The following is a 22,639-nucleotide window of genomic DNA, read 5'->3' as shown; positions in this document are numbered from 1 at the left end:
TTTTTGGAGCAGGGTGCAGTGGCCAGCACATGTAATCTCAAGTAGTCAGGAGGCTAAGGCAAGAGGATCACTTGAGCCTAGGAGATTGGATTTATAAATGAGGAAATGAACACAAACCATAGTTTACAAGTATAGAGTAAGAGGCATTGTTGGGAGAATTGGGAAAGTCTGAGAGGGCTCCTCGGACAAGATGACACTGTTGTACTGAGTCAACTTCATGGTGACAGATAGCCCATATCCTGGACTGTACTAAACACTGCGCCTGTCTTAAGCAGTGAGGGCTAATAGAAGCATCTGCAGCTTGTTATAAAACAGTTCAGGAAAACAAAAACAATGAACCAACCAACCAAACAAACAAAAGAACACTGAGAGGAAATAGCGAATACATTAATTAACCTGTTAAAAAACAAGGAATCTAAGTGAAGAATACATAAACATTCTTGGTACTACTATCTGGAATTTGACTGTAAGTTTCAAATTATTTCAAAATTAAAAATTAAAGAAAAAAATGCTGAGGCTGTAATCTGTAGAGCACTTGCCCAGCACACATAGGTCCTGAGTTCAATTCCCTATAGTGGTAAATGAATGGTATTTAAAAAAACCCAAACAATGTGGTTTAGGGTGAAGGTAAAGGTGCACACCCTAGACAGCTGTTCTCTGATCCTAGTCAACTATGACAGGGAAGAAAGTGGGAAGACATGGAAAGATCACCGCTGAGGAGAAGCACGAGGAACAGGTCAGCAGAAAGAGAGACCAGGAAATGAAAGAAGGGAAACAGTTGTTAACAGATATCAACACACAGACACACAGACACACAGACACACACACACACACACACACACACACACACACACGAGCTAGAGGCCAGCCTGTAGCAAACACTGACAGTCTCCAAAGCCCAGAGCTGCACAGCCTTTCTCTGGGAACCTGGTTATAACAGCTCTTTGAAGCAATGTGACAAAGTCTGGCATAGGCTTATTCTCCATTCTCTACCATTCTCCAAATACTATTTACTAATGAGTTAAAAAAGTCAAGATTGCCACAGGAGACTTACAGACTCGGTAGAGTTACACCTATCAAGAACCTTAAGTTTTACAGAGCAAGGTTTAGATGTACAAAGTATGCTGTAAGGCTGATGAGATGCCTGAAACGCACGTCGTGGGAAGAGAACCAACTCTGAAAGCTGTCTGAGAGCTTCTGTTCTGCAATAAATCACCAGCATCAAGAGCAACTTGGGGAGGAAAGGGGTAATTTCTCCTTAGATGTTACACATCCATCATCCAGGGATGTCAGGGCAGGAACTGAAGGCAGGTAGGGAAGCAGGGTCTAGTGCAGTGGCCACGGTGGCTTGCTCTACTTGCTCTCTTACAGCACTGAGGACCACCAGCCCAGGGGTGACCCCACCACAGTGGCGAGGCCCTGCCCATCACTAATGGCACTAATAAGGAAAATACCCTCAGGCTCGCCCGCAGGCCAATCTTCTGGAGGCGTTTTCTCAGTCGAGAGTCCCCCTTCCTAAATTACTCTAGTGGGTGACAAGTTAGCCAAATACTGCCTGCAAATGTCTTCTGAACTCCACCAGTGCACATGACACACGAACAGGTACATGTACATGTATATGCAACAAATGGGGAAAAATCTTAAAAAAAAATTTTTTTTTTGGCTAGGAATATGATTCTTTGGGTAAAAACGCTTGCTTCCAAGTCTGACAACCGGAGTTTAATCCAAGTTTAGTCCCACATCATCATGGAAGGAAAGAGCCAATTCCCATAAGTTGTTCTCTGCCCTCTACAACTACACAATGGCTCATGTGTGTTGGACACCCAAAGCAAATAGCCATAAAGATTGAAAAGTATGGCTTCCACAGGTGGTAGACTAAGAGGTCTAAGAAGGGCAACCTCGTTTGCGTGATCTGTGGTACACAGATCAAAACCCAATTTCCTTAGAGTTTATCTCAAACACTGCAGCAACTTTAGAATGTCATCTGGGGAAGTAAGAGTGCTAAGGAATATGCAGATATGCAAATTAAATTGTGGCTCTGTACTGTGTCCCGGAAACAATGGCAAAGTGTTCTCTGCCTGAATCACACATCACACTCTGTGTGAACAGATCTACACTTCCTTTCTTTCCTTCCTTTAGGAACATGGCGTCTTCCATGGTTTCTTACCCCTGTAAAAACTCCGTAAGACTGGGAGAAGCAGAGATGAGCCGAGGGGCCGGATTTGCTACGAAGCTCTTTTATTTCTTCTTGGGACTCATGTAACATTCCCAGGCACTCCATGTTTCTGTCCTGTAACTCATGAAGCTGGAAAGGAAAAAAGCAGAGCATTTTATTACCTCCCCAGTCAGCCCTGGCTACTGTAAAGACCTGGGGAAAGGCACCTTGAAGGGGTATTAATTTTATTCAGGGCTCAGCAGACTGTACGAATATCATTTCAACAACAGACTCTGAAGCAAACTCAGTAAGAGCATCTTTATGTTGAACTGCCAGGGTCTGAGATGTCTGGGCGAGTACTGTAAAGATGTGACTTCTCAAACCTGAATGGAGGCACCGACCACTGAAACTGTCAATTCAGTATCTGATGGCTCAGGCCCCAAACACCCATGGAGGAAATCTAAAGGCACTAACCAGTCAGCCTTATTTTCTTATGAACCTCCTCCCACTGAGGTCTTTAAGAGGCAAGATTAACAGTCTAGAAAGTGACTCATTTAATATGAGAGTGTTCCATCAACCAAAAAAGACCCCCAAACCATGTCTGAAAACGTTTTATAACAGTCTGGCAAAACCATAAAATTCAGAGTGTATTTTCACCACAGATGTTTCTCCACGTGTACCGTGTCCAGGCTCAGCGGGGATGCGGAAACTTATTTAAAATGTGTATTACCCTTCTTCCCATTTTAAGAACTGGCAGAGGTTTCTCAAAACTCCAAACCGGCCCTGCCATATGCCCCTGCTGTCTACCCCGTGCATGGACCCACACTCCAGGCCAGCATACCGGACCCTTGCTCCCCAATGGAATGCAACACTAGGCACAACAGATACATTATGGAGCCCGCCCAAGGGTGTCCAGGGTAAAATCCATTTCAGCCATAAGTTAGATCGAAGGCATGTCATTTGCGGAAAAATGCATACAGCCAGAGGTAATCATGTGTGAATTAAAACCATCTCAAAGGCAAACCGCCATTTGTGCTTGTTGCTCTTAAATATGGCTACATAAGATGCCCACATATGTGACAAAAAAGTAGAGGTGAACCCATGCAGAAGGGCAAAGGGGACGGATGGTAAAGGTGGGGGACAGGAGGTAATATGCTTCACACATGATAGCGTCTCACTTTAAAAACCTTTAATGTTCTATCTTTCTAAAGAAAGTCAACGTTTTCTCTTACTCAGGAGGAAGGCTATCATAATTAGCTTTGGAAACAAAACTTTTCAAATGCTTTCTTAGATCTTAATACCTCTCTGCTGTTTGTTGTTGTGCCGTATTCCAAATCTGGAAGTTTTTTTTACTTTTTCAGAGCTGGGTGAGCTCCTTATTCCCCTCCTGCCCAAGAAGACAAAGGAATTGTTCAGTACCTCCATCGTCAGCTGCCGCTGGGCATCTTTGGAAGCCTGCAGGTGAAGTCTTAGTTCTTCCTTCTCGATCACATGCTGACAACACACAAGAGGCACAAGTGAGGCAGGGAGCGGAAGTACCTCTTCCCTCAAAGACACACTAGGAGTGTCTATGTGGGGTATAGTCTTAGCCTACAGCAGGGAACGAACGCATCACGAGCCAACAGAGTGATAACTAAAAGTACATGTGTCCAAGGGTATGGACCATAAATTCAGCACAGACATCACAACCTTCTCAGGAAAATTGGCTATATTTGCAAAAATAGACACAGCCTTGTTAGCTATTTATGATATCCCAGCAGAGGAGGGGCACCGAGAAGGAACTGTGCTCAGGGTGCAGCACTTAGAATGCACTGCTCCAGGACCATGCTTAAGGAGCCTGGGCTGAGAGTGAGGGACCCACTTCTTTCAGTTTGTGCTGAAGGTCGACAATCTGAGACAGCAGGGAGGAGATCTCTTCTTGGTATCGAAGTAGCTCGTCACTCTTTCCCGACAGCTCTTCGGTCATCCTGGACATCTGTGCATTGGTCTCACCTGGGGAGAGAAGGACCATTTAGAACCAGCATAAAGACAGAATTAGAAGCAGACAATGATTTACAACAAGCACTGGAGGTTATGAGTGAAATCTTTTTAACACAGAAAAATAAGGGTTTTGCCACAACAAACTACTGCTGAATTAGAAAGCACATTGCTAATGAGAGAGATTACTTAAAAAGGCAAATGATAAGGAGCTAATTTAAGCTTTTTCTTCATGAAAAAGATTTCTGTGACATTCTTCATGAAAAGCTGAAGCTAGTTTCATCTTTCCAGGTGTGCCATCAAAAACACTTAGGGACATAAATAAAATCACGCAAGCAATAAAAATCAATTTTAGCAAGTATAACAGAGGAACCTAGAAGGGAACCCACCACCACCTCCACCTCCACCACTCTAGGGCAGAATGTGAGGAAACTACTGAAATGCTTCTGTAGGACAGACGTTCAGGGACAGCCACCAAGCCAAGGGAGGCCCTGGACTAACAACAGTCCAGCGCATGTATGTATCTAAAGCAAAACCCTTAGAACTAGATTTGGGGAATCTTTATTTTGTAGAGCAAATTTCACATCTAGACATAAGCAGATAAACAACTTTTCACTTTTTAAATCGACAAACATCCTCCCCCATCAGAGGGTGGCAGCTAAGAATGGAAGGGACGGCAGAACTCCGGGGACAGTCGATTCTCTGTTAAAATGGAGAAGGTGGGTGATGAGGCGGAAGGGAGTTAGGTGAGGTCCTTCTGGACTGCTAATATGCTGCTGATCGAGGTATCCCATTGAGACCTACACTAATGAACTGATGTGAAATTATTGTCAGCATAAAAGGCCATTTATTTACAGAGCGATTTAACAATCTCTTCCCATGATTTAAAAAAAAAATGTTTTTTTTAGTTCACATTCCTTAAAAATGAAATACATCCCTTAACAACATAGCCAGCACTTAGTCAATGCCCAGGTAGGCTGTGGCCATCTTTATGCTCTGGTTCTACCACTTATAAGTTTTCTGACTTCAGTATAATATATCTTCTCTTTGACTATTCCTGCAAACAAAATGAGAGCTTAGGTTCTCGTTCTCTCTAAAATGCTATAGCATATTTATAGAAATTCAGGTCTTAATGATAAAGATAGACAGCAGATAAGTATCTTAAAAACACATATGTGTCTTAATTAGGACTGTATACACAATGTGATATTCTGATTTTCAGTAACTGAAACTTTGATCCTCAAAGTTTGGTTGGAAGCTTGGTCTCTGGTGAAGCTCGGTGCCCAGTGTGGCAGTGCTGAGGTGACAGGGCCCTTTATGGTACAGCTCAGCAGGGGGATTCCAGTCACTGGGCACTGTCTTCAGAAAGAATCAACACCAGCTCTCCAAGGGGGATAGTTCTCTCCACAGCAAGCTGCGGCGAACAAGACCGCCCCATGGGTTTGGCTCCTGTGTAACGCCAGTGTCCTTTCTGTTTCTCCATCAAGTTTAAACAATTAGAGGACCTCACTAAAGTGCTTGGACCCTCCAGCCAGAGAGCTGCTTTAGTCTGTAAGTAACCAGCAGCAGGCATTCTGTTACAGAGACACAAGAGCAGACCAAGAGAGCAACCATTTAGCACTGGTTCTATTGAAACCATGGGCTGGAGATAGCCCACCAAACTGCCCCAGAGCAGAGTGCGTTACCACTTACGAAGTTCTTTAACACAGTCATTGACGAGCTGTTGTTCCTTCTCTTCATAGGTAAATGTTTCTGTCTTGATGTGACAAGCCTTCAACAGGAGAAAAGATAACCCGTGTGACAACAATTCTTAATGAATCGGAAGTAAATGTTACAAAAAAACTTTGCCATTTGAAGAACAAAGTTCATTACTTATAAAAGAAACCCATCAGGTTTAATCTCTCATGAACTAAAGGAATAGAGAAGGTATGACAGACAAAGACCTCTCCCTTCACTCTGCCAGGGTCTTCACGCAGGCCTGCTCACACATCTCCATCTGTTTGATAGATCTCTAGCCTCAGCTAAGATGCCACCTGCTTGATTCACGTTACTTTACAAACTCAAAGAAATTTGTAATTTTCTGACATAACTTTCCTCAAAGTTGGTTTCTGTTAATTACAAAAGACGCACACGTCTGCTGCTGCTATTTTATCCGGCAGCCTCACCTACACATTGCCAGCAAGCCCTGGGAGAAGACATGGAGGTAATGCTATGCTGGGTCTAGCCTCGGCATTGCGCAGACCTGACCACAGCGTGGTGAAGTCAGGGAATGAGGGCGCACCTTGGACCGCAGGGCCATGTTCTCTTCTTCCAGTTCCCTGAGCTTCTCGTGCAGCATGTCCAGCTGCAGCAGCCCCTGGGACAAGCTGAAGGACTCGTTGAAGCGAAGGGGCGTGGAGCAGCTGGAGTCGGTTTCGCTCTCCTCGGAGGCGATGGAGACGATTCGGAGCAGCTCGTCCTTCTTGGAGAGCTCGTGCTGCAGCTGATTAACCTGCACACAGAGCCATGAGAACATCCCACTCAGTGTTCATGCAGGAGCTCCTAGTTCACGGGACAACTGTTTTTCACCATCAAAGTCTCCCGTCAGTTACTAGACAAGTGTGCAAAGAGAAACAAAACTACATGCCTACTGTTTCCTAAGCTACCCATTTAGGCCAGTAACTCAACAAATACACCTTTTCCAGAGCATGTTGGAAGAAAGCAATATATTACGTTTTCATACTCCATAAGGCAGTAATAAAGCATCTTCAAAGCCTTATGAGAGACCACACTTTAAAACTCATCCCCATGCCTTGGACTCTTTGGTCACCTCGCCAGGGAGAATGGAGAGCCTTCCACACGCTAAATACATCCGCTGAGTTACAGCCACAGGCCTGTATGGTTTTCTTCTCTTTTTAAAATTTACTTTACTTTATATTTTATTTTTTGACACAGTCTCTTTATAACTTGTCTAGTCTGGTCTTGAACTTGCGGTGCTCCCGTCACAGCCTCTAGAGTGGGTATGATGACAAACTTGTGCCACTGAGCTTCGTGATGACATTTTTAAACTGTTTCTGACTATGCAAAGCTTCCCAGTGTGGATGACCATGTTTTTAGGAAATAAATATTTTCAACAGAAAATATGACCAAACACACTCATAAAATATAAACAAAATCAGATAAAAAACAAGTTACTGCTGGGCATAGTTGTATATGTGTTTAATAGCAGTACTGGGGAAGCAGAGGCAGCTGATTCTCTGTGAGTTCAAGGCCAGCCTGATTCACAGTTCCAGGTCAGCTAGAGCTACATGGTTAAAAAAATTAAAATTAAAGTAAAAAAAAATTTTTTAAATTAAGAAAGAAAGAAAAAAGAAAAGAAAAGAAAACTTGAAATGTAATTACTCAGGCTGGAGAGATGACTCAGCAGGTAAGAGCTGCTCTCTCAAGGGTCCTGAGTTTAAATCCCAGCAACCACACGGTGGCTCACAACTATCCACAGTGAGATCTGACGCCCTCTTCTGGTGTGTCTGAAGACAGCTACAGGGTACTTACAAGCAGGGCCTGACTGAGTGGGACTAGCCTGAGCAGGCGGGGTTGACCAGAGAGAGTGAAGGTCCTAAATTCAATCCCCAGCAACCACATGAAGGCTCACAACCATCGGTACAGCGTACAGTGTACTCATAGACATAAAATAAAAAATCTTAAAGAATTCTCAAAATATTTAAAAAAAAAAAAGAAGTGTGATTACTCAACATGACAACAGATTACCTATACATTTACACACAACCCCCTTTTGTTTTGGTTTCTGAGCAAGATGCATAGACTATCACATAAAGAGCCGCTCCCTCTTCTGGAGCTGTTGGTAAATGAGGTTCCACAAGCCCTCAGATACGGGCTGTAGCCACTACTCCTGATCACCCTCCAGAACCTGATAGGAAGACGCCTTGCTGACAGTAACCATGAACATGAAGCCATCAAGCTGGTACTCACCTGGGATTTTCATCCCTATTGTCTAGTTTTCACAGTGCTGGCAGCTGTCACACTGCTCGGGCACACAGCTGAGGACCCTGCCACCACCACCAACCAGCCTATGGAGAATTGCCCACTGCTGCAGTAGTGGCTCAAGTGTCCTGGGAGTAACCAACCGCTCGTTGATTCGATTTAAATTGTTTCACAAGATGGAACTCATATGTGACTGCACTGTCTTAAGGTCGGGAACACAAGCTCAGGTGGGATGGGGAGGGCCTACCAATATGATTCTGCTAAACACAGTAGCAAAAATAACTTCTAATGACCTAGCAGTATGCTTTTCCCAGAAAAGTTTCATTTTGCAGTATATGGAAATACATAAAAGTCAATAGGTAATGGTACCATTAACCTTGCCAACATTTCAGAAATAGCCATGGAAATACATTTCTCCAGTAAATAAGGCCTAATTATTATTATTCCCGTTCTAGATACCAGGGCTTACTTGATCAAAGGCTTGTCCCAGTTGCTCCTCCAGAGCTTCATTCTGCTCAGATAAGACATGGTTTCGCTTTAAAAGAGCTTGCCCAATTCGAGCAGCTAGCTCTAGATCTCGGTCCCTCTGTAAAGTAATAAATACACAATTTCTTTGAGTATATAAAAAAGAGCAAATTAGAAATTCTGCAGTGAATTTTGCTAACAAGAAGAACAAATCTCCTATAAAGCATAGAGATTCATTTTACAACCCTAATAAAGAATGAACAGGGGTCAGACACTCAGGTAGTGTTTAGTAAATCCTAGTCAAATGGGAGACTGTATAGTTATGAACGTAAGAGATCACCTCTTGGTACCACATGAGTTTCATTGACATCCTATTCATTATGGCCTACCAATCCAACTTTGTACTTAAAACCTTAAGAAGTGAGAAAATCAAGGTAGGCTTTAGAGATGAGGGTGGGGCTGTGGGTGTGGCTCAATTGGAAGAGTATGCTTTCAATGCTTGGGGCCCTTGGTCAATCTCCAGTGCATCCCCTATACACAAGGAAAACATTGAAGTGGATAAAGCCTGTCCAGTAAAAGCTGAGCCAACATTTGTTGAGAATATCAATACGGCGATGACATAGATTAGGTATTTAGGAGATAAATCAGTTATGTATACGGGGACAGTTCCACTTAGCATAGACTATGTGCATTTAGAATCAGCAGCATGGCCTAGAGCCTGGTTCACAATGAGTGCAAGAAAGACAGAATTACAGACGGGCAAGTATGACGTCATAGGACTCTACCTCATGCATGGAGAGAGAGCCTAAGAAGCTGGTGCTAATGAGCAGGGCACGAGGGGGTCCCCATCTGGTGATAATGAGGGCCGTATTTGTAGAACGGAAAACTGATAATAAACTTTTAATTGCCTTCTATACAAATGAGTTCTTTTTACATTAATATTAGATGAATAAAAGTAAGCTTCTAACTTTTCTCATCTAATACATGAAAATCAATCCTCCCCATACTTCAAGGCAACTTATAAGTGGCATATATGGAAAGCCTTCTGAGGACAGACATGTATGTCAGGGAGGAAGTCTTCCCTAACATGAACTGAAACTGAGCTATAGGAGACAATATGCCAAGCGGAAAAGAGCTGCTATATATGTTAAAACTTCCACCTGGGGCTGGAGAAACACTCAGTGGTTAAGAGCACTGGCTGTTCTTGCAGAATATCCAGCTTTTGGTTCTCAGCACACACCTGGTGGCAACAAACCAGCTGTAATTCCAGTTCCAGAGGATCTGACACCCTTTTCTGACCACTGCCAGTACTGCACACATACAACCAGACAAAAACCCCATACGTGTTAAAAACCAAAAAAACCTTAAAACTTCCACAGGCAAATGTAAGCTTAATATCGGCCTGAGCTGGAAGCAGAACAAAAGAGACACCCCAAACTGTGGAGCTGATGGAGATACAGCTTTCTCAGTGGGCAGCTGGCTTAGAGTGATTGTCATCAGGACAACTTAAAAGTGACTTTCTGGGGCCAGACATATGGCTCGGTGATCATGGGTGTGTACTGCCCTTACGGAGACTCCAAGTCCAGTTCCAAACACTCATCTAGGCAGCCCACAACCACTTAAATCTCCAGCTCCCATGATCCAGTGCCTTCTGTGTGCACTGCACACAGTTAAAAATAAAGGCATTTAAAACAACTGTTTTTCCTAGGACAGGGAGGTCAGACGGCACTATCTAAGCCCATCCCCCGACTCCACCATCGTGCGCTTCCGGAACCCTTCCACTCAGGATGCCAGCTGCATTGCACGTACAGCAATCAATGCAGAACTGTCTAGAGAGCCGGCTGGCCATCATGGTTTCTCTGTGCAAACCTCACACATTCCAAAGACCCTCAAGCTTTAGGTTTTATACCAGAGAGGGAAAAGATTCATGCCTACCTCTGCCAGGAGATGCGTGACCATGTCAATGTCATTGTAGGTTTTGGTCATCTGCTCCACTCTGTCTGTGCCTAGAACTAAGACAGTTAAAAACAAATCTTTATAAGCTTTAAAAACATCAGAAAATCTAAATTCCTCATAAAAGTCCAAAGTATCCACAAACCCACCGAGTGTTTACAGAAGTCACTGAGGAGAATGAAAATATACATGAAAACAGAAAAAGAACAAGTGTTCGTGCACATACCCCAGGCACAGCAACTTCACAGAAAAGCACACACACACTAAACTGAGAAAGTACCAATGGGCCCCAGGTAGCCGAGGCCCCTGGGGAGGTAAGTCTGGTCCACTCGCCTTTGAAGGTGGGAGCTGGGACGAGGAGGGACTGAGTTCCCTATTCTACACTCTAATCAATCACATTACTGTGGGGTTATGCTGCTATCACAGAGTTCAACTACAAAGTCCTCACACATTTAAAACTTAAGAAAACTTCTAGAAAACATCAATAAGAGCAACACTAAACAGAGTCAGTATGGTGTATACACACACACACACACATTTATATTTATACACATATTTATATGCAATAAATATAACAAAAATTATAGAATAAGAGGTCATGAACTTGAGGGGTCCAGGAGTTGAGGGGTTACAGCGAGGAAATAACATAAATCATTATTCATGTGAAAAGCCAAAAAAAATCCAAAAAATTGAAATAAAAAAGGCAATCTTGAATGCCTTGATTTAACTTACTTCAGCTATTTTAAATATTAAGGACAGAAATATTATTTGTCCTTCTTGATACTTTAATTCAAGTTTAAACAATATACACCCACAACTCACTCTCTGTTTCTCTCTCTGTTTCTCTCTCTCTCTCTCTCTCTCTCTCTGAGATGCACGCGTGCGTGTGTGCGTGCACGTGGGCACATAGACACACAGACACACATACAAGCAAAGAGAGAGAGAGAGAGAGAGAGAGAGAGAGAGAGAGAGAGAGAGAGAGAGAATATGTTAGTTCTAAAAACCTGCTTGGGTTCTAGGAAACTACCATTCAGAGCAGGTTAATAATTACTAAAAATAATCATTAAAAAAAGAGAGAGAGAGAGAGAAGAAACAATCACTCTTGAACAGTCTGTCATTAAAAGATGGCTGAGCTGGCTTAGGCCTTGTTGCCAAGTCTGATGACCTGAGTTTGATCCCTGGAAGCCACCTGGTGAGAGGAGGGAGCCAATCCCATTAAGTTGCCTCTGACCTCCTCCACACATAGATGATGGCACCCCTCCCTACTATAAATAAATAAAATGTAATAAAAAAAAAGGCTAAAGTGCTCACTGGGAAATGTATAAGATTTGATGTAATCTCCTAAGTAAGTAAAATTATAGGAATTTCACAAACATACCAGTGCTAAGCTTGCGGAGACTTGTTACATATTCTAACAGCTACTATGTACATTACATTTTTACACTGAATAAGTAGTGAAACAAATTTTTTAAAAATCCTAAAAGGAAACTAAACTAAAATAAAATGGAAATAGGCCTCTGCATTTGAGATACCTTTGGCTCAGTCATTCATTTTCTGTGGGTCACTGAGGAAAAACGAAGATTACTATGTAGTTCACATGTGTTTCTCCTTGACATGATGAAAAGTATTTAGATGCATGCCTAAAATCCCTAGCACATAGGTAGGTGGTGGAGGAGCCGGATCAGAAGCTCACACACAGTATGTTCAAGGCAGCCCAGGCTACATAATAGTTTGTCTTTAAAAAATAAAATACAATGTACTTTTATATCTAAGAACTGTGCTTTTTAAGGAATGGCATAATTCCTGGGATTGTGTTTAATCAGGAAATATGGAAACCAAAGACGCTAACACTCAAGATACCGAAGTGCTATGATAATACATGTTGGCAGACAACATACACATGCACAATTATAAATAACTGCACCACTTTTTAAACAGTTCTCTTCTCACCCTGAGGAAAATGTCAAGTAAAAGACAAAGGATGTGTAAACGTAGTGTTTGCAATAATTCCTTCTCAGTCATAAGCATGGCAACAGTTCTCTCAGACATAACAGCTGTAGTCTCTCCTGTGAGGTCAGGTTAGTTAAAGCAGGTAAAAACTGAACAGCTCCCAAATGCTAACTGTTGTACAAGGCAAGGCTAAATACCCCAATCTTGAGTTTCACGCACTCTCTGGACAGGCTCAAAGCAACAACCAAAACCAACTCACTCATGTAGCGGAACGTCTCTTCGGCGAGGACTGGAGAGAGGGTCTCGGACGCATCCTGTCGCTGGTGTGAAGACTGTGCCCAGTCTTGGTTTTCGTAGAGAAAGAGGGAATCTACTCTTAGCTTATACTGTGGCAGTTGTTCTTCTAGCAAGTTCACCAGCTCAACTTCAGGGAGATCCTCATTGGAGCAGACATCTAAGAAGGAAGAGTTCCTGTAAGTCAATCTAGTATGTTCCGTTTATCATGCTGCAGTGAAATTAGTTCTTTGAAAGTAGGCAACCAGAGAAATGTTGGACAAGATCATTTCTCCCCTGATATTTTTATTAATATATTCTAGTATCTCAGTTTGCTTTCTAGATTGCTTTGAAAAGAAAACTTATAAAGTAAAAATCATAATAATTTAAATTATATGCTGCCTAAAACATGTTGCTTATGAATCACAGTATGTTTCTTATTTCCTTCTTTTTACTACTACATAAAATTAATCTATTTCAGTTTATACATTTGGGGTTAGGGAAGGGAACAAGAAAAACAGGAAAACAGTCAATTTAAAAGGGATAGAAACTATATTTCCTTCAGAATAAAATTTGGGCTTTGTGAGAGGACTCTTTAAAACCTGCAAACATTACATCTTAGTGTATTTCCACGGCATGTAGACACAGGAGGAACATTAATGTTTACTAAGCACCGGAAGTGGAATACATATTTTATCATTTTTACTCTGAAGATGGATATATGAAAAACACTAAGTATGTGAGAAGAAATATGAAATTGAGCCCTCGCACTTGGTGTGACACATGGGAAAGACCCCAGACTGTCAGTCAGCTCCTGCTGGAGTCTCCTGAATGAGCTCTCTACATCCCAGGTGCCCCCAGGAGGCCGCTGGACTGCAGGCCTCTGCTCTTTTGTCTGTAACACTGAGAGGGTAACTGGAGGTACTTGACCTCCCTGGTGGTGCTGAGAAAATCCATGAAACATACTTTTATCTTGAGCTAATGCCTGGCTCAGGGGGAGACGCCGCCTAAAAGGGAATTTCCTGTTTCCTCCACCTCTCATCTCCTCTTTGAAGTCCCTCCTGCATGATGCGTGACAAGAGCTCTGCCACTGAGCTGCTGTCCTGGCCTAGAGCTCTTTATTATTGTTTTACTGCTGAGTCTTTAGACCTTGTTAATCGTCAACTTGGAGAATCTACAGTCACCTGGGAGACAGGCCTCTGGAAATGCCTGTGCAGTGGCTCACGCAGATTCTCACCCATTGTCTCTGACATACCACACATACTTCTATCCAGAGCCTAAATTCCCCAGGTGCTGCCCACTGTCCTGTTTTTCAGTCTTAATATTAGAAAGTACATGGGCTTTAGTTCAAATTCAGTTTCTAAATCTGACTCCCGCAAGCATTACTGATAGGATCTTAGATACATGACCCATCTCTCCTGAGCTCTATTCCCCACACATCTGCAAACATAAAGAGCATCATCTATTACCCCCCAGCTGTGCTTGCCACAGAGCAGACACGCACTGGATGCGGCTGATGTCACTGGGCTCTCACACGCTGGCTCTGAACATCACTGGGGCTTTCTTATGTGTCTGCTCCTGGCTTCACAGTTACAATGTTTAGTGTTTACAAAGAAGAGGTATCTCTTTTAGCACAGTTAAAATACTAGGGCTTAAAATAGAGGAAGCAGAGGATGGCATATGCACTCTCCTACTGCGGGGACCTGGCAGCACTCTGGGGGTAGTATAAACAGGCTCTAACTGGCAAAGGCAAAGAACCAGTTTAAGAACACAAACCTTGAAAATCACATTTCTATTAGTTGGCCTGAACTTACAAAGGACAATTTTAAAAAGTCCAAGACAGAGGTGGCACTACCACACATCTCCATTCATCCAGAAGATAAGCAGTGGCTTCCTAACCACAGGAGGAGATGTGGTCCATTCAAGCCTTAGTCTAAGGAACCCTCAAACCTGGCAGAACTATGATTACAGAGAACCCTCAGAATGTAGTCACAGTTGTAGTTACGTCCATTCTGCTCGCTGCACACACATTACAGACTGCCATTCTAGTACTCCCGGAAAGACACTGACTGCAAACACATGCAGACAGGGTGCTGTAGGCCCGATGAAGATCCCAAGCAAACCCTCACTGTCGCACTGTTGCAAACCCTCGCACACACTCCCTGCCCGGCACACTGCCTCCGCTTAGGTCCAGGGGTTCTTTTTGGTTTTCTTAAATATGACTTCAGAACCAGGCTATCCTGAACACATCAAACCATCATCTACACTGTCCTCCTGTGACTCTCCAGAATAACACAGATACATACACACACAGCCACATACACACACACACACACACACACACACACACACACACATACACATGAACAGCTCCACTTCACTGAATACCAGAAGCAATTAAACTAATTCTAGAATAAAGAATACTAAAGTATTAACCCATGTAAAAAGGATGAAACATAGTCCTAAAATAAGATCCTTATCCCCAGATGATTTCTCAACACAAAATTAAATGAAGGAAAAACACTTACATAGAATATATCATAATCACATAATTCAACATCTAAAAATTCAGTCATGATTTTTACATAGATAGTATGAATCTGTAAATGGTCAATAAATACACACGAATACATACTCCATGTCATTAGTCATTAAGGAAATTAAAGCCCCCAAAGGAGTTCCAGCACAGATTACAGGAATGGTTCAAAGCAACGGGCTGACCTTACCAAGTGCTCATGGTGTGGGTAGCAGCCAGCAGGGCAGAACCTGCAGCAGTTTGATCAGAACACGATCATACTCTTTCTTTCATGGTTACTCTATGACTGCTTTTCTGCTGTAACAGCGAAGAAGGTTAAAAAAATAATAATTTTAAAAGCACAAATAAAAAAATCTTGTGGGCATGGTGGCACATGCTTTTAATTCCAGCAATTAGGAAGCTGAGACGGGTGGATCTCTGTGAGTTCATAGGGTACACAAAGAAGCACTGTCTGGAAAAACAAGAGAAGGAAGGAAGGAAGGAAGGAAGGAAGGAAGGAAGGAAGGAAGGAAGGAAGGAAGGAAGGAAGGAAGGAGGAAAGAAAGGGAAAGGAAAGGGCAGGAAAGAAAAGAAAAGAAAAAAGAAAAGAAGAAGGAAGGTGAGGGAGGATGAGAAGGAGAAGGAGAAGAAAAAGATGTAGTGACATGTATAGGACAGTCTGTAGTACAGTCTGGCTTTGAGTGAAATGTTTCAACAAAGCCTTTGCTATGTTTGGGTCAACCAGTAGATATGTTTGGGTTAATCAGTAGAGGCTGAGAAATTGTTTTGAGGTTGATTTGACCTTGAAGAAATGTTGACTCTCTAGAGGATCTGTACTCGGTGCTAAGTGAGTGTGCAGCTAGAACCGACCTTGGTCCTAAGGCACTCCTGGCAAACCTGGAGGTCTTACTTTATGAGTAGCCGTGGGTTGAGATGTGTGTGGGTTGTCTGCTCTCAAGGGCAGCAAGGGCAAGAAGACTCTGGTAGCTGGAACCTTTCCCAGCCTAAATTAACCTTGTATAATGTTTGAGTAAAGTAACTGTAGTGAGCTGGCTTGGCGTCAGTCTTTTCCAAGGAGGCTGAGCCCCTCTGCACCTCTGGAAAGGAAGTCTTAGCATCTTAGTGAGCTTCTCTCTCTACTGCGGCATCTACAACTGACATCAATCAACAGAAAAATCTCAAAAAGCACCTTGCCACAAAAGGACCAGCTCAATTCATCTGAGATTCTTGGACATCCAGAGAAGTACTGAGTGGGCTGGGGGCTGTCTGCAGCTGGAAGTGAGGGCTAAAGAGCTGGATGCCAGAGAACTTGATGGGATGCTGTACAGTTATAGACCTTGACTGCACTGGTTACATATTTGTCAAGACTCAAGCGCTATGCTTAACATGGGCACCATTTTCTATAACATAGTAAACGGATGGTAAGAAAGCTGGATTTAAAAAGATAGGCTTGGCTTCATCTGGGTTTCAGAAGGTTCTGGACTTAATATGCACTGACAGTGTTTAATAACACCATGTTTCATAACAACTGGTTCTGGAGGAATATATAAATACATTTACTATATTAATATATTTTTAGCAAATCTAAGTCTAACAACTGAGATATTCTAGAAAAAGCTACACAAGTCAGGCTGTGTGAGCTACTGATCATTAATATGCTGATGACACTGATGTGGATATGGTGTATCTGCAGGCACGTATGTGCCACACACGCATGTGGAGATCAGAGGATAACTCTCAGGAGCTGGTTCCTGCCTTCTGTCCTTGTTGGGACAGGGCTGCCCTTGTTTCTGCTGCGCTGCACAGGTCAGGCTAGTTGGCTGATGCGCCGAGAAGCCCGCCTCCCCACCCCACATGCTGGGATTATAGCAATGTACTGCCGTGTCCAGCTTGTTTTGTTAGGTGGGATATGGGGCTTGGACGTGAGGTGTGAGGTGTGATTGGCTACTTCCTTCCTCACTGAGCCACCTCCCAGTCTCCAGTTAGTGAGTTTTAAAACAAAAACTTAAGTAAAAACACTTCTGAGTATTCTGAGTTTATTTACTTACCTATTTGTCTGTGCCTATGTGAGTGTGTGAACATGTGTGTATGGAGATGTGCACACATGGAGACCTATGTGAGTGTATGAACATGTGCGTATGGAGATGTGCACACAAGGAGACCAGAGGAGGACACTACGTCAGCCGCTGCTATCACTATCCTCCTGCTCCTTTGACACAGGGGCTCTCCCTGAATTTGGAGCTTGTGTTCTTTAGCTGAGCAAGAAACCGAGAAAGTCTCAGAGATTGTCTGTTGCTACCGCCCTACCGCACCCCCCCCCCCCCACACACACACACTACAGGCATGTACAGGATGTCCCCTAGTTTGTTACACAGGTGCTGGGATCCAAACTCTGGTTCTCATGGCAGCACAGCAAGTTCTCTTATGTTCTTTTATTTTTATGTTTTTTTTTTAAATTATTTATTCTTGCAGATATAACATCAAGGGCCTACAATTTTGTCTACAACCCTTCTAAATCCCAAGGGCCTCTAGTGTGCCAGGGTCTGTGGTCAGATATGTGCAAGTACATAAACACAGGTAAGTCACAATTCTTTCTCCCAGGGGCTCAGTGGATACATGGGAGGCAGGCACAAAGAACTGCAGAGAAGGCAGACTTGGCTAACAGATTTAAGTCACTCTGTCTCAGGGCCACCAGGCTGCAAGGGAGGCTGGGGTTTCATCACAGAGGTTATGCAGGTCAGACTGAGGAATCTGCACGCTGTCTTGTAGGAAACAACACTTCAACATTATCAACGTGAACTCACCAGTGATGCTCTCCGAGTCTCTATGATTGCAACTCATGAGGTTTTCTTCACCTGTTCGTGATTTGAAAATGGCATTCTGGGATTGACTCATGCAGAATCCTTTCCTGCTTTGGTTGAAAGGGGCAGCTTTTGTATGAATCGGAGTAAAGGAAATCCATTAAGCCATTTAGGAAAGAAATGGACGTGGTCATATGGATATGTTCTTTAGGACAGGTTTTCTGCGATGAGTCAGGTGACATCTGCAGCTGTAAGTGCTGTCCTGTGGTTACCAAGCCTGGACAGTCATGGCCTAAAACAAAGAACAGAGCAGGTGGTCAGAACTCAGCATGTTCTTTAACAGCAGGATTCTAGTTACCTGGCACACCTGCCATTAAACATGTTTTCTAAGACATACACAACAACATGACTAAGCCTCAATGCAATTAGGTTGGGCCAAAAAAATAAAGAAAGAAGAAAAAAATCAGCTCACAGTTTATGATTGCATTTTTATAAGACTTCTAGGGAAAAAACACCACCAAAAATACATCTACAGTGCCAAAAAGCAGATAAATGGTGGCTGGGTTAGGAAAGGACTTAGGCACAGGAGAAGAGTTTGGGGCATGACACATGCAGCCCCAGTGATGGCTCCAAACATGCATGAATGTGATGCCAAATGTAATTCAAATGCTCAGCTGAAGCATGACGTTGGTACACACTACGTTTCAATATGGCTTTACCTTTTTATAGAAAATCACTCTTTACTACAGTGACCTGTCATAGAGAAGTGAAATGCAGTACCGCCACAGGGACACAGAGGAAATGCTAATGACGCTCTGTCAACATCTGTGACTTTTCTATGTTGTGTTCATGTCAGACATTCCTTTTAATCAATCTTTTTTAAAATTAAAAATACTCCAAACCTGGACTTGGAATAGGGTTAGACTCCAGGGGCACAGGAGGTAACTCTGTCAGTTACCAGCTATGTAAGCCTAGGATGAGGCCCATCAGAGAGCCTGGCATGGTGGCGCGTGCTTATAATCCCAGTGTCAGGGAGGCAGACAAAGCCGGGTCCCTGGAGCTCCACAATCAACAAGCCTAATCTCTAGGGTGAGTTCTAGGCCAGTGAGACACTGTCTCAAAAAAGGAGAACATCTTTGAGGAACAGCCCCCACCCCTCCTCCAGGCACAGGGACCTGCACACCAGTGAACATGTACACAAGAATCTAATGGTGGTGACATCAGACTGCAAAAAAGAATCATGACCTTAGAACAGTGGCTCTCAACCTGGGGTCATGACCCCTTTGGGGTACAATGACTCTTTCACAGGGGTCTCATAACAGATATTTGCATATGTGATATTTACATTATGATTCATAAGAGTAACAATTATAAAGTAGGCACAAAATAATCTGTGGGGAGGGGTGGGTCACACCAACATGAGGAGCTGTATTAAAGGGTCACTGTATTAGGAAGGTTGAGAACTGCTGCCTTGGTGCTTTTAGAATGAAGATTGTTAGGTAATTGCTTAGGCAAGACCAATATCTGGTGATACTTTTGTTATTGCTTGCATTACAGAATTTCCTGCTATTTATATGTTTGGTCATATGGGGTTTTTTTTGTTTTTTGTTTTTGTTTTTTTTTGTTTTTGTTTTTTTTACTTTTTAATACAGTATCTATGCTTAACAGAACAAAGATTGCCAGTGGCAAAATTCTCCAAAATAGGGTTTTAAAGATGAGTTCTAACAGTTTCTGCCTATGAATAAGTACTTTGTAATAAATCTTTAAGATTACATGAGAACCTATTTCCAAACAACTGGATTCCTTTTTCCATTACATATGACTGATACTCCTAGCCAGAGCAACCATATGCCACTGTTTATTTCTTTGTGCAAGACTTACATTTCATAAATGTCTATGGATCCTTTTATCCTCAAATAAACTGCTTTTTAATAACAACAATAATAATAATAATAACAACAATAATAAAGAATCTAATGGCAATGCAGATGTCAGAATGACCTTGATATCAGGCAGCTCGAATGGTATGTGGCCAGCAAACCATTGCCAATGCCACATTCAGTCTGTTACCTGTGTGCAGTGAGTGACCTAAGAATAGCTCTCACTTTTAAATAACTGGAAGGAAAAAACCTACATAATGTAAAAACTGTCCACTGATTGCATTCATACTCCCTGACAGCTTAGAAACCATAGTAATTGTGCCATTGGCTGTACATACACAGCTAGTAAGATATCAGGCTATCACACACACACACACACACACACACACACACACACACACACACACATTTGATACTAACAGAAAAAGCTTCCTAACTCTTGATCAATATTAAAATAATTCAGTCATCAAAATACTATTATGCAAAACTAAGGTTTCCAAGATCAACGTCTGAAAGCTAGGATTCCTTTTACATTTATACACCTGTAATTAGATTAAAGGAACAGACTTCTACTCTCTACACCCATGTGTATTTAAAAGTTATTTTCAATTTCTAAAACAGCCTTTTCGAGAGTATAAGCTACAAGCTTGCCTGTGAAGGGCAGCAGGTGGTGAGGAGGAAAGGAAAACGAGAACTGAGGAATCTCTAACTGGTCCAGGCTCCTTTAACAGAACTGTGTTTTTTTCTTCTTCAAATCATGATTTGGTCAAGAGCACTGTGAAAACTCTGTTACCGAGGCTGGCTGCTGTCGCTCGGAAACATGCCCGTTGCTTTATTCTTATGCTTGCGCTGCCATTATGCCTCCCCCAACCCTATTTAAGATGTTATTTTCTGTATTCCTGGCTTACTCTGAACTCACTACACTGTGGGTGAGGATTTTCTTGAAGTTCACATCATTCTGATTCCACATCCTGGAATTACAGGTGTGAGCTACCAAGATGTTTTCATTTCTTTATTCCTTTTTGAAAAAAAAAAGGCATGTGTATGACTGTTTTGTCTGCACGCACGCATGTCTGTGTACTATATGCATGCCTAGTCTCTGACAAAGTCAAAGGAGGGTGTCAGATCCCTTGAAACTGAAGTTGCTGACAACTGTGAACCACCATGCTGGGGATTGAACCCGGGTCCTCTAAAGAGAGCCAATGCTCTTAACCTCTGAGCCATTTTGCTTTTTCTTATATATATAGCACTTAAGAATACAAAAGTTTATATACAGGTTTTTATCATGGGTCGCAGACCTGTGTTGTAGAGGTTACTGTTTAAACTAGCTCTGGAGTTTTGTGGGTGATTTGTTCTCAACACTTGCATAAAGAGTAGAGAACACTAGTCTGAACACAGGACTAAGTCCAGGTGAGAGTCTGCCAGGAAGAATGCAGACTCCAGGGCGGTCCAGGAGCCTGCCCAGCCTGCACAGGGCGCACCAGGTCAGGGGTGACTGAGCAATGAGGCGTTTTTCCTGGGAATGTCGTAGAGCACGCCCCAGTTTAATTTGATCTTAGCAAGTGCAGTTCAGAGTGGCAGTAGTAACTGCAGTACTATTTATATAACTTGATGTTAGAGCCGGAATTTTACTCTGATTTACTGTGATTCTGCTCTTGTGCTCATTACTTAGTATTCCTGAGTTTTATTTTTAATTTTTTTTCTAAGTTGGGGTATTTACAAATAAGAGGGGTCAAATGTAAAGACTAAACACAAAATAAAAATCCCTAGTTTGGCAACTGAGACACAGCAGACACTCAAATGCTCATTCTCTTTAGCTTTTCTCTATCCCTTAAGCCTGAGAAACAGAGTGTATATCTGAAGCTGATATACACTCACGTGAGAATACAGAACAGGTACATCTGAAGGTCAGCTGAGTGGTCCTCCATGTGAACGAGGCAAGGACCTAGGGGATGGAACCCACGGCCTAAGGCTGGCCACATGGCAAATCTTACAAGTCCATATGACACCGGCCAACCGCACGAGCACTCCCTGAAGCGCTAACTTAGTGCTTAACCACCACTGATGTGGGACCTTCGGTCATGGAGGTCATAGGCAGGAAGCAGCTCCACGCTTGGTACCAGGCTGTCCCTAAGGCCATGCTCCAGTGAAAAGCTAGTCCCTTGCTTTCTAGTTCTCTCACCTCTGGGCCTCTTCTGCTGTCCTGAAAGCCAGCGGCCTGGCATCCTGGAGCCTCTTCCTCTGCTCTGTTGTCATACTACGGGCTTCTTGTTCTTTATAAGGAACCTATAATCAATGTTTAAGCCCAACTGGATAACCCAAGATAAACTTCTTCTCAAGATACCGTCTGCAAAGTCCCTCTGCCTCAGGTAACATTCACAGGTTCCAAGAACTTAGATCTTGCTGGCTGTGATTCAGGTGGCCACAGTGGCTCAGGATGCAAATCCCAGTGCCAACTGGTTGTATGACCTGTCCTCTCTTCCCTCATGTGTCCTCAAGGGGCAGAACTCAGATGGCAGGCTTGGGGGGGGGGCAAGTGTCTTTCCAGCTGAGCTACCTCGTGGCCCTGGACTTCTGCACAAACTACTTTACCGTGTTTCTTCATCTGTTAAATGGGCTTACTAACAGGATCTCCTTCACTGGCTTGGCGATGAGGATTGAGGGTATTATGAGAGCAGCCGCCTCAGAA

At 42.9% G+C, this 22,639-nt stretch overlaps 1 protein-coding gene across 1 annotated transcript in view; it reads right to left on the bottom strand.

The window, feature by feature from the left end:
- Trak2 (trafficking kinesin protein 2) overlaps nucleotides 1-22,639 on the bottom strand; it is a 55,840-nt gene that overhangs the window by 12,733 nt on the left and 20,468 nt on the right. The window contains exons 2-10 of the mRNA XM_052192520.1: nucleotides 18,074-18,362; nucleotides 12,741-12,935; nucleotides 10,514-10,590; nucleotides 8,583-8,699; nucleotides 6,414-6,623; nucleotides 5,825-5,903; nucleotides 4,017-4,147; nucleotides 3,575-3,649; nucleotides 2,168-2,305 (exon numbers count right to left, since the gene is read on the bottom strand). Coding sequence (XP_052048480.1) covers nucleotides 2,168-2,305; nucleotides 3,575-3,649; nucleotides 4,017-4,147; nucleotides 5,825-5,903; nucleotides 6,414-6,623; nucleotides 8,583-8,699; nucleotides 10,514-10,590; nucleotides 12,741-12,935; nucleotides 18,074-18,164 — 1,113 coding nt within the window. The 5' untranslated portion in view covers nucleotides 18,165-18,362. The remainder of the gene's footprint in view (nucleotides 1-2,167; nucleotides 2,306-3,574; nucleotides 3,650-4,016; nucleotides 4,148-5,824; nucleotides 5,904-6,413; nucleotides 6,624-8,582; nucleotides 8,700-10,513; nucleotides 10,591-12,740; nucleotides 12,936-18,073; nucleotides 18,363-22,639) is intronic.

Source organism: Apodemus sylvaticus, chromosome 9 (assembly GCF_947179515.1).
Source record: "Apodemus sylvaticus chromosome 9, mApoSyl1.1, whole genome shotgun sequence".
In the NCBI taxonomy this organism is placed as follows: Eukaryota; Metazoa; Chordata; class Mammalia; order Rodentia; family Muridae; genus Apodemus; species Apodemus sylvaticus.
Note: the sequence above shows the minus strand (reverse complement) of the source record. Positions and strands in the feature narration are given on the sequence as shown.